The 13,004-nt window shown below is 36.9% G+C and overlaps 1 protein-coding gene across 1 annotated transcript in view; it reads right to left on the bottom strand.

Moving 5' to 3' along the window:
• The window catches only part of LOC111513518 (ecto-NOX disulfide-thiol exchanger 1), a 32,071-nt gene that overhangs the window by 2,961 nt on the left and 16,106 nt on the right, over positions 1-13,004 (bottom strand). The window contains 2 exon segments of the mRNA XM_074180818.1: positions 559-741; positions 11,493-11,599. Coding sequence (XP_074036919.1) covers positions 559-741; positions 11,493-11,599 — 290 coding nt within the window.

The following is a 13,004-nucleotide window of genomic DNA, read 5'->3' as shown; positions in this document are numbered from 1 at the left end:
AATACAGTTCGTTAAATTCTATTTAGAATCATATTTAGATATAACTTGTACTATATCAGTTATCAAGGCATATATTATTGACCATTTTTATGCTTAATTCGTGGATTCGAGCGATCTTATCGTTGTATATTTATTTGTTTGCTGCCTTCATTCCTAACAAAAATGAATGAATAATTACGGGAAATTTTAAATGATCGTTCATTTTCTCAGGAAAATGGAGTACAAATATCACAATTTATTGGTTTATTTCTATTGTTCCTATTGGTCAATCGAACAAGAAGCGGGAATAGGGCCGTGACGTCACCACCCTACCACATTCGATTTTTAATAATTAATTACGGGAAAACTACGGTACTTAGAGAGCTGAAACAAAGTGCACTGTTTTTCGATTTGAAATTTCTATAAACCAAAAATCATGAAACAAGCCCACTGTCAACTTCCGTTGCAACTAAAAGTGACAGTGAATCAAAAATATTTCTCATCATACTGTAGGCATTTACTGATTCATTGATGAACAAGATCGTATTGAATTTTGAAAATGTACTCTATGCCACCTACCTCGTTTTTATAAGCCTCTATCTGACATTTCAAACTGTCATTCTCCTCTCTCAGATTCAGTCTCTCTTCGTTAGCGGAATCAGATCGATGTTTCTTCCTCGACGGTTCGTCATCATCAGACACGTCCATTTCGTCATCGTCTTTCTCGTTGGAAGAATCATCCAGCTGGACGTTTTTAATTTCCTGCAGATACAAAACCCTCGATAGTATATCACCCGCATTATAATCGTACACTACTGTACGTTTAAAACTAGCAGTAGCAGTAGTACACAACCACGTGTGAGGAAAACACGTTTACCAACACGGTGTGTGTGAAATTGTCCGAGTAAATTTGGTCCACCAGTGAGTCACTTACGAAAAAAGCCTTCGAGGATTTCGAAAAAGTTCGCCAATTATCAAATTGGGAGCCAAACGAAATACATACCTGAGGAATTTCGGGTATAATTTTGGGTGGTTTATCCTGGTTTCCCTGGTCGTCAGAATAAGAAAAATAAAAATCATCCCTGCTCTTGAGAAGAATGGGCCGAATTGGAAACTTTCAAAGGGAAACTCCCGTTTTGGAACTAGATAGATGAAAACTGATGGCTGTGTCTTAGGATCAAGACACCCTGTATATTCCTGCATATTTCCATAGAGCTTAAAATTACCTTTCCAAAAATATTGATGTTTTATTAGTCATTTCTGAAATCCAAATCTTTCAGGTTTTTTCATGTGGACTTGAAACGCACACTTTGATCTTTGGACAACGCGGCGATAAAACATAAAAAAAAAGTTCAATAGTAGCTATCAAATGTTGAGAAAGCTTTTCAGCAGTAGCAGTAATTAAAACGCATAGTTTCAATAAAACTGATAACAATTTATAACATAGTGGCACTATGTTACTGATCGCTGCTGTTCCAATGTTTAGACAGAATCAGAATCAACGAAGTTAGGCGTGCGCACCGTTATAGAACAGTGCTTTCAAAAAAAATTGTTCTGTAGCGCCATCTAGTGGCGAGTTACAGAAAAATTGATAGCCTAAAAACCTTCTCTATGAAAAACTAGTACTATGTTGCTGTATCGCTGCTGTTCCAATGTTTTGACAGAATCAGAATCAACGAACTTTGGCGTGCGCACCGTTATAGAACAGTGCTTTCAAAAAAAATTGTTCTGCAGGGCCATCTACTGGCGAGTTACAGAAAAATTGATAGCCTAAAAACCTTCTCTATGAAAAACTAGTACTATATTGCTGTATCGCTGCTGTTCCAATGTTTTGACAGAATCAGAATCAACGAACTTCGGCGTGCGCACCGTTATAGAACAGTGCTTTCAAAAAATTGTTCTGCAGCGCCATCTAGTGGCGAGTTACAGAAAAATTGATAGCCTAAAAACCTTCTCTATAAAAAACTAGTACTATGTTGCTGTATCGCTGCTGTTCCAATGTTTTGACAGAATCAGAATCAACGAACTTAGGCGTGCGCACCGTTATAGAACAGTGCTTTCAAAAAAAATTGTTCTGCAGCGCCATCTACTGGCGAGTTACAGAAAAATTGATAGCCTAAAAACCTTCTCTATGAAAAACTAGTACTATATTGCTGTATCGCTGCTGTTCCAATGTTTTGACAGAATCAGAATCAACGAACTTCGGCGTGCGCACCGTTATAGAACAGTGCTTTCAAAAAATTGTTCTGCAGTGCCATCTAGTGGCGAGTTACAGAAAAATTGATAGCCTAAAAACCTTCTCTATGAAAAACTAGTACTATGTTGCTGTATCGCTGCTGTTCCAATGTTTTGACAGAATCAGAATCAACGAACTTAGGCGTGCGCACCGTTATAGAATAGTGCTTTCAAAAAATTGTTCTGCAGCGCCATCTAATGGCGAGTTACAGAAAAATTGATAACCTAAAAACCTTCTCTATGAAAAACTAGTACTATGTTGCTGTATCGCTGCTGTTCCAATGTTTTGACAGAATCAGAATCAACGAACTTAGGCGTGCGCACCGTTATAGAACAGTGCTTTCAAAAAATTGTTCTGCAGCATCATCTAGTGGCGAGTTACAGAAAAATTTATAGCCTAAAAACCTTCTCTATGAAAAACTAGTACTATGTTGCTGTATCGCTGCTGTTCCAATGTTTTGACAGAATCAGAATCAACGAACTTAGGCGTGCGCACCGTTATAGAACAGTGCTTTCAAAAAATTATTCTACAGCGCCATCTAGTGGCGAGTTACAGAAAAATTGATAGCTTGAAAACCTTCTCTATGAAAAATTACTTATATGTGTCAAGTTTCATCACGATCGGTTCAACTGGCTATCGACCGAAGTCCTTCCGCCCGTGTAACAAAATGCTTTGAAATAACATAGCTTATTTTACAAAATAAAAAAAATTATATGGATATAAAAATGAACAAACAAAACAATTTCATTGATAAAGTTGCGTTAATTATTCTAACAGTGTTTCTGTTGGGTGTCGATATCGTACTCTTGCATGGGGGTTTCTTGTCACAGCATACTGTCTAATGATTTCTACATTGTCGTCTTTTCTAGCAAATTGCTGAATAAGTGATGGCAGTCTTTTCTCGATAGGGATAATACCAGTGAGTTCGTACAACATAGGGTTTGGAGGGTTGTGTTTGGGGTTATTGGGATGCCTTAATCTTGTTATTTTCCTTATAGCAGCCTGTTGATATTTTCAAATTTCGCGTTGACGTTTTGGGATTATTTTCAACAGCTCCTAAAAAGACTATTTCCTCCAACTCCTTTTCCCGGTTTGATTCATATAAGTTTGACCTTTTCTTTTCAAATTGACCACCACCAAATAGGTGTGACAATTTATCTAAAAGGTTGTCTTCTCTCTCTGGATACCTCTCGTGATACAAATTGCATTTTCCCCGGTTTATATAAAACAGAGTATCATATCCCATTTTTCATAATTGTTAAACTTCATTGCGAATGTGTTTGAAAATTGAATGAAAACTACTAATTGAAGAGCGTCTTTACTGCTTAAATCAAAATTTGACAGCTAAAGCTGATATACCAGTGAGGATTGGTATTCTGTTTTATTGCTGCATCCTCCAAAGAAAAAACCTGGATTTCAAAACAACAAGTATATTACATCTTTGGAAAGAAACGATGATAGATATCGATATGCGGTTTTCACCACTAAGTTTATCATAAAATTTGACCCCAGACACAGTCATCAGTTTTCATCTATCTAATTTAAAAACAGTTTCTTTTTAAAAGTGTCCAATTTGGCACCCTCTGTACATTCACACGCATGTGTTTGCAAGGGGCGATTATTATTATTATCATTATTATTATTATTGTGATAACGACTCGAATGTTCAACTGAAAGTTTGTTTGAATGAACTATTTGTTTGCAGGGTTTCTGAAGCTGATGGACAAAATTTTTTATCCTGGGTATTGTTGAGTTTCGAAATACGCCGAACCTCTTTGAGGATCACTTTGTTTTATCAAGTTGATATCCACGAGTATCGTCTCAGGCTGACTGACCGGATTTTCTGAACTTACCTTGGCTTACCTTTGAAAACCGTATTATTTTATATATAGTGTGAGACTAAGGAGTGTGAAAATTTCAACATTATGTCTATTATAGAACTAAAACTAAAACATGCAAAAAACCTTGGACTTTCAAAACATTCTTTATAATTGTCAAATCATCAGCTGTGATAACGTCCTAAACAAAAACATATACAGTCCGGTTATAGCAAGTTGGTAGAATCGAATGGAAACGTACACACTATTTTTTGACTTGTAGAGGAAAGGTTGAATCACAAAGGGGAATGTTCCTCAATTTGGGTTATTACAGCAAATGCAAGTTTGAACAAAATAAAGTTGAGTTTTTCAAATTCACTTCGATAAGTATTCAAACTGATTTTTCAAATGTTGGGTTTTAATTTTTAAAGGGATTTGTTTCTAATTCACATATTGGCAACACCGCTTATATCAAGTTGAAATAATTTATACGTACCTAGATATTCTACTTTAAAAAAGGAAAATAATCTTTATAAATCAACAATTAAGGCAAAATATAAATTATAGTTCAATACCACCTCCACAAGACACATAAACAACGGTTGTTTTGTTATTTATTTATATAGAGGAAGATAGGTTAGGTGCACAAAATGTCATATGTCACAGAATGTCTCGGAACTCGGAACATAAATAAACAGAACAACACGCCTCTGAAATATGTCATCTTTGTTTGTCTCATACAGGTAACAGATTCATTGTCCTTCATTAGCTATAACCAATGTTGCCAAACGGTGAAATAGAAACGAATCCCTTTAAATGTTGAATGCATTATTTCATTCCTCTTTTTTAAGTATTCAAATAATTTTTTAAAGAAAAACGTTGAAATGATAAGTTTAAAATGCGTTGTTTTAGAGCTCTTTTATGAAAACTACTTGATTTTCGTCAGGAGAAACATTCCCCATTATATAAGTTATCGAGATAACTTTTGGTCAAGTACCTATTTGAATGTTCCAAATCCAAACACGTCATATGCCAGTTGTCACTCTCACCACAGAATAGTGAACAATTCTGAGCTCTCAACTCAAGATCATGGGTTAGTATTTTACTTTGACATTTGGTTCACTGTTTCCTTATCTAAATGATGAGTTTAAAATGCGTTTAGAGCTTTTATGAAAACTACTTGATTTTCGTCAGGAGGAACATTCCCCATTCTATGAAATAATGAGAACCAATAGAACAGCGAAGTTGGCGTTCAGACAAGAGATGGCGCGACTAGCGTGGCACAGTGGTTGAGACACAGTTTTTCGTGCCAATTCTTTCGCGTGTCGCCAAAGACTTTGTTTGCACATGATTGCGTTTTAAGGTTTTATATTGTTTTTTTTTTTGTTGTTGTTGATTTTTAAATTCAAAGTCTTGGTTGAGAAAGCGTTAATTGAGGCTGTGAGGGCATACAAAAAGTTGTATGACCCCAGCGATGCGAATTACATGAAAACAAGATGTAAAAACGGGTTTTGGAATGAACTTGCAGAACTCCATTTAAAAGATGGAAGTAATTAATAAAATCACCAACACTCATCTTCTTTGTTATCATAAGTTGTCCACAAATTTAATAGAACTGGCCAATACTTGATGAAAATCCATAATAAAACTTACTTACACAGTTTATTGTATGTAAGTAAAGACAGAGGACGAACTCAGGCTTTTGCTTCAAGGACATTTGAGTCCAACCGTGCCCTCATGGTTCTGCCAAGCACCACTGATGAGATCTATGGCAGGTCGAAACAGTGCTGTATGGTGTTGGATCTCAAATGCTTTCATTTTGCGCTCTGGTTTCGAATAGGGAGAAAAACTGTCGATTTTTATACAGGAATCAGTATTACTCATTTCCTTCTCTGTACGATTTTGTAAGAGATTTATTTACTTCTACACAGTGCTAGATGAGTAAATATAACCGTTACATCATACAGTGCATTTCTTTAATGTCCCCCCCTTTTATTTTTTGAAGGGGTCAACACAAAAAATTGAAATTTGGGATAATGAAATTAATGCATGAATACTTTATTTTGAGGTGAAATTGACAGACAAAACTTTCAAGATGGCGACTGGGCGCCATTCGAGGAAAAAAATTAAATGGAAAGGGGGCCTTGTGACACATTATTTTGAAGCTCCTGACGAATACTTCACAACCCTAGAACATGAAGTCAATATCTTCACCTACTACAAAATGGCGGAACTTTTAATAATTGCCTGAATAAATTGAGATTTAACTACATAATATGAGGTAATAAGCTTGAGGTCAGTTCAGAAGATGCTCGAAATGGTTGCCTTGAACTTCTTGACATATGAACAGCCTCTCCGATATTTCACGCTGAACATTTTCGAACACAGTAACGTCAATATCTCTACAAATATTTATCATTCTCTGCCGTTATATCCAATATTGAAGCGGGTCCAGTTTCGTACACTTTTTGCTTCAAATAGCCCCATAAAAAAAGTCCAAAGGTGTCAAATCTGGCAAGCGGGTTGGCCATTCTGTAGGACCTCGACGGCCAATCTAACGACCGGGAAAAGATAACATATAACAGAAATTGACAATTATAGGCAGATTTCGTTGATTTCCTCCTTTTCAAAACTCTTTGAGAAAATAATAGGTAATAGAATTTTGATGTATATTGAACAAAATGACCTATTCTGCAATAATCAACATGGTTTTAGAAAGAGTAAATCAATTGAATCTGCATCTTATCAACTATTGAACTATATTTATGCACAAGTGGATAATAATAACCTAGTTTTTCCACTTTTTTAGACCTATCAAAAGCATTCGATACTGTTTCTTTCAAATTTCTATTGAAAAAATTACTAGCAATGGGCTTTCCCAATAATGTGTTGTGTTGGATAGAATCGTACAGGGAAAACCGTAGTTTGGTGGTTAAATGTAATGGAATTACATCAGTTCCTTATGATGTGAAACTAGGTGTTTCACAAGGGTCTGTTCTGAGTCCATTGTTATTCTTGACTTCTATCAATGACTTGCCTGAATTTATATGAGTTTGTCACATAAATATGTACGCTGACGTTACTTCAATCACTGTTTCTGGAAAAAATGAGAATGAATTATCGATGAAAATTAATTCAGTTATTGACGAATTCAGTAGTTGGCGTCAACGTAACAAACTGATTTTAAATAAATCTAAGTCAGTGCTGATGAAAACATTTGTTAGGAGGGATTTCTGTTGTAATTTAGTCACTTTGAATGACATAAAAATATCAAAAGAAGTTGATTTTCTTGGAACTATTTTAGATGAGAATCTCACCTGGAGAAGTCACATACAAAAAGTGTGCAGTAAACTCAATTCCGCTTATTATGCGATCAAACCGTTGAAACATTGTTTAGATAGGTTTGGTTTACTAAATGTTTACTTTGCAAATGCATACTCTCACATTAGTTTCAACATAATGGCTTGGGGATGTGCAAAGCAACTTCCTAGAGTTTTCATCTCTCAAAAACGACTGATAAGATTGATATTCAACCTGGGGTACCAAGAAAGTTGTAGATCCGTTTTCAAAAGAGAACACTTGTTGACTGCACCCGCAATTTATATAATGAAATGTGTCATTTTTGTGCACAGGAACCTTGATTTGTACATAACGAACTTGAGCATTCACGGTCGTTTATCTCATTTAACTTATGAGTTAAAAACAATAAATTGAACATATAAACAGAAGACTTATTAATTTCTGTTTGTATGAATGAGAAAACTGACATTGATAATCCCAGCAATATATACAGTAACTTACTGGAACTACATCAAAAACATGATAATAATGAAAATTGTATCAATCAATAACTCTTTCTCAAAGTCAAAGATTATGAAATCATCATACCCATTGTTAATTCGAAGATTCTCACGGATGAAGTATGATGAGCTGTTTTCTCGGGTTTCGCTCCGTGTTATGTGTATTTTATCCCCATTAGGATCATTTTCACAACGTTTCGGCAAAGTCTCATTTGCCATCTTCTGGTGATGTCTGGTTTTTTCAACCAACCATGGTTGAACAATGAAGTTCATTGTCGTACTGAAAATTTTTGTCGTTTTTATAAACAAAAAATAACTAAACAAACCTAATCGGGTTGTTAGAATTGCCATATGGCAGATAAAAATTAATATTTCTAGAAATATCGATATTAATGTGTTTGTCTTCAGGAAATTATTATTTAATGTTCCGCCAGTACTATGTTTATTTCATGGTATTTATGTAATGTTCAATTACTTTTTGTTATTTTCTTGTTGTTGAATAAACATTATTATTATTATTATTTTGTAGTAGTGTCACCTCACAAACCACGTTGGGCGCCAAAAATGTCACCTCACAAACCACAAGAGGAGACTAAATCATCTGTCGGTAACAAATAAGACAGATGGGTATCCGCGGCTAAGCTAAACAGTGGAGACGGGAGTGGGTTAAACAACTTAGCAAATTTCAAATAGATCTTAATGGGCGCCAGGTAAATTTAATCCTCCAGATACCCTAACTAACTCACAATATCAATAACTTACCAATTAATATTGGAAATAAAAGATAAAGATCCCCAATATGATTTATTCAGTAATCCTAACTTACATGGATTAACCAACAACGCTTCTAAGACAACAATGCAATATTCACACTACTACGCGATGTTCAAATGTCCATACAAGAGCGCGGTGTATCTAACCACGAATTCAATCAGCCATAAATTACGGTAGTAACGACGCTCAAAAAAAACTACAATACGTCGAGTAAAACTACCACGAAAATTGAGTAGGTGAAATCGTAAATACTAGTATCGGATGGTAAGACAAACTCGTTTGCGTCGCGTGAGCTCAGGCGTAGGCGCATCGGTGTCAATCAGCAATCGTGAAAGGAAGAATATACCTCAATTTCCGTTTCACAAATATCTATGTCAATCAGGTATCAATAAACAAACTCTTAATCAATAAACGATAAACAAACACTATATCAAACAGGTATCAATAAACAGAAGGGCAAACAATTATTTAAATATCTCAGTATAGCACAAATTTTCAAATAAATCAATTATAACTTGCGTGCTCCTTTTGGGCCACCCGGTATATGGTGTTAGGCTACCCTGTAGTATGGCGGAGATGGATCACCCTGTAGCACCGGAGATGGATCACCCTGTAGCACCACCAAGATAGATCACCCTGTAGCACCGGTGGATCACCCTGTAGTACGGCGGAGATGGATCACCCTGTAGCACCACCAAGATAGATCACCCTGTAGGGCACGACAAGCTGGACCAGTAATGGATCACCAAATAAGATCCAGAAAGAAAATAAAGGAAAACAGGAACCCTTGACGAAGACAAAAAAAGCAGGAAGAAAAGCAGGAAGAAAAACCCCTGGCCAAGGGGTTTTCTATACGTTTCTTCGTGTGCGGTGCTCTGCACGGAAGTCCTACTGGGACTTGATGAGTGACTGAGGGCCTTCTGTTTCTTATGAATCTAATTTCGGAAATCCTCCCACCTGGCACGAGTTCGGTAACCACCACAAATCCTCAAAAGAGCTTAAGTTTCAGACTGCAAATATCCACACCAAAATGACCAATCAGTCTTCCACTATACAATCCTGACTTGTAGAAATAATCCCCGTGAAGGATGGCGCAAATACAACCAAATATATCCTACAATCAGTCTGATGGTACCCTTTGAACTCCGAACCAAGCTCACCGAAGGTTAACTTCCAAATACTAAGCGACTGCCACATCTGACAGCTAACCAGTTGTTGCCACAGTGCATCCAATCTACACTACAAGCACCAAGGGGGCGCTGTGCACAACATCATAAATCTAACAATTCCTCCACAGCCACTTGATACATCATCAACAAGTCCATGACCCATCAAAACTCCTTCTCAAAGCAATGCAACCCTAAAACAACCCTTGACAACTTGAGTAACCGATAAATCCTCCACCCGTGAACAACTGTAGAACTAGTTCGGTGTAAGTCGACGGAACGATACTACGAAAGTTCGGCAGATGTCAACCAACAGCTGTCTCTTAACCTTGTTTACGAATATTCACAAAATATATTGTTCCAACCTATTTTCAACTATTTACCAATCCTTATTCATGCGATGGAATAGAAACATACAAGGTAAGTCGCCACATCCTTCCCTTTCAGTACAAATATTAGAGCATTCGTATTATGCAGAATATTTACCGAAAATATCAAACAGTATTCAGAAACCCAGAGCTAACTAATATTGTTTTTCAGGCGATATGGCTCTAATATGTAGTAATCCTTCTGGAAGTGATGAATAACAATCTATGCAAGAAATATTCTCGGAAAGGTATAGAGAATAAGGCAGGCAACGGCTGAAAAAAATGATAGGTGAAGAAAACTGAGAAACAAACAATAACAACTATTTCAACCTAGCGAGGAATTTCGGATCTCCAACGTCGATTGGCAATAGGAGAATGCGTAAGTACTGGTCAAAGCAGTTAGTCAGGGAGCATACATTTATTCTTATACATTTCAGGTATGGTTTTCTATGGAACGGAAGATTCCCATTACTATGATGTTAAATGAATAAAATCTACTTGTAACTTAATTACATTGTTAATATCCTTTGAATAAAGATCTTAAAAGGTAAGGTAGTGTTTTGAAAGGTCACATAAGAGCAGTTTGATCTAGTGCTAAATTGAAACGTAACAGTAGGTGAAGATATTGACATTATATTCTAGGGTTGTGAAGCATTTGTCAACAGCTTCAAAAAGATCTGTCACAAGACCCCTCTTTCCATTTTTTTTCCCAGATGGCGTCCAGTCGCCATCTTGAAAGTTTAATCTGTCAATTGTCCTTCAAAATAAAGTATTCATGCATTAATTTCATTATCCCAAATTTCAATTTTTTGAGTTGACCCGTTAAAAAAACAACAGGGGGGGGACATTAAAAAAAATGCACCGTATATTCTCCAAAATATTGTTTGTTTCCATTTGAGTTCGATCTCAACCAAACTGTAACCGCATTGTGTAACTTGAGACTGAAACCACACACATAAAGCCGTTGAAAAAAATAATATTCGATTCTTTCTACAGGCACTGAGTTTTATAAATTTTAAATATCAATAAAGTAACAAGTTCGTATCAACAAATTTTCTAGATGGCGTTGTCCAGAATTGGCTTCCAAATTTTTGTACTTCAACATTAATTTTCAATCAAATTGATTTTAAATTATTATAAATTCGGAAAACTTCAGCTGTAATATTCTTCGTTTATTTTGTTGCCTCAAACTTACTTCGTTAGAAAAATGGAATCATTCAAGGTAGGTTTTTGGAAAGCCCCTCACAAATCGGCAACGACCACTTAGAAAATCCCTCACGTCACACATTAACGTCGCGGAAAAAATTCTCTACAGACTACACGTAATTTTGACCGTCCAAGGTGGTACCTACCAATGACTGCTTTTTCCAAGTCTCTATGTTCTTTCTCTGAGCCTTGGTGAAATGATCCCAGACCTTCTTGTGACACGCCGCACCGAACAATCTCTCAATTTGACCGACTAACAGCACACGCAAAGAGTTCATTAAGTAACTATTTCATATACCATCGTGAATATAAACAGAGTAACTGGTACATGGACGTATACCTTCAAGGTTTTAGTAGAATTTATTTGCAAGCGACACTTTCCATTATCCAAATTGTCCTATCCGAACTTCTGATATCATTTTGACAACCCTCTGTATTACACACATCGGAAAAGTCTAGGGATATTTTTAAAAATGGCTATAATTTTTTTTTAGATCGCTTTAGGGAAAAAAAGTTGACGGGTGATTATTAAACGAATGTAACTTACAACAAAATTTATTAAATGGTCAAAAATACTGAGTGCGCATATAAGCAAAACTACAAAAAAATATGGCTCTTCTTTGGCACCCCGAAAAAAAATCATAATACAAAAAAAATTGGAATCAGTACAAAGTATGGCCTCCACGCTGGTTTATTACGACCCTACATCTATCGTGCATCGACAAAATGAGATTGTCAATGTCTTGTTGAGGTACATTTGCCCATTCAGCGATTAAAAGCTCTCTCAATTGAAACGTTGTGTGAATGTTCCCCATATGCGGAGTAATTCTTCGTTGAAGCATGTCCCACACATGCTCGATGGGATTCAGGTCCGGTGATTGTGCTTGCCATGGCAATACATCAACTCCTTCGTTGGTGAGCCAGTCAGTCACCAGACGCGCGACATGTGGACGAGCATTATTGTGCATTAGGTGGAAGTTTTCACCTACAGCACCAGCAAACGGACGGACGATAGGTAGAAGAATGGTGTCGAGGTACTGTCGAGCTGTGAGGGAGCGATTTGGAAAAACGAGATCGGTTCTGCCGCCGATCATGATTCCGCCCCATAGCATTACTGTACCACATCTGTATGTGTGGACTTCCTGGACGTGTCTCAAACGTTCATTATTTCCAGGTCGTCTCCACAGTCTTACTCGACGAGAATCTGGATAAAATCCAAATCTGGATTCATCTGTAAACAAAACTGTGGCCCAATCATTTGCATCCCAGTTTTGATGTTCTTGACACCACTCTAATCTTCTACCGCGATTGCCTCTCGACAAAGGTGGACATCTAAGTGGCCTTCTGTTGTGGAGATCTGCTTCATGCAGTCGATTTCTGACAGTATCACGACCAATGGTTACCTGGTGCGTCTGCTGCAACACGTTAACCAACTCAGGTTCTGTGATTGTCGGTTGTCTTCTTGCGGTTAAGACCAAAAATCGGTCTTGAACTGCAGTTGTAGCGCGTCCTCGCCCTGGATGTTGTTCGGCTGGACTGCCAGTTTCACGGAAACGCCGCCACAATCGACTGATAACACTTTGGGAGACCCCAAAACGAAGAGCTACATCACTTTGTCGCATGCCACCTTGAAGAAGCCCTACAGCTCTATTCATCTC

The sequence above is a fragment of the Leptinotarsa decemlineata genome, unplaced genomic scaffold, assembly GCF_025532065.1.
Source record: "Leptinotarsa decemlineata unplaced genomic scaffold, Ldec_3_MD MMD2_P_RNA_scaffold_2, whole genome shotgun sequence".
Lineage (NCBI taxonomy): Eukaryota > Metazoa > Arthropoda > Insecta > Coleoptera > Chrysomelidae > Leptinotarsa > Leptinotarsa decemlineata.
This window is presented reverse-complemented; position numbering and strand designations above follow the sequence as displayed.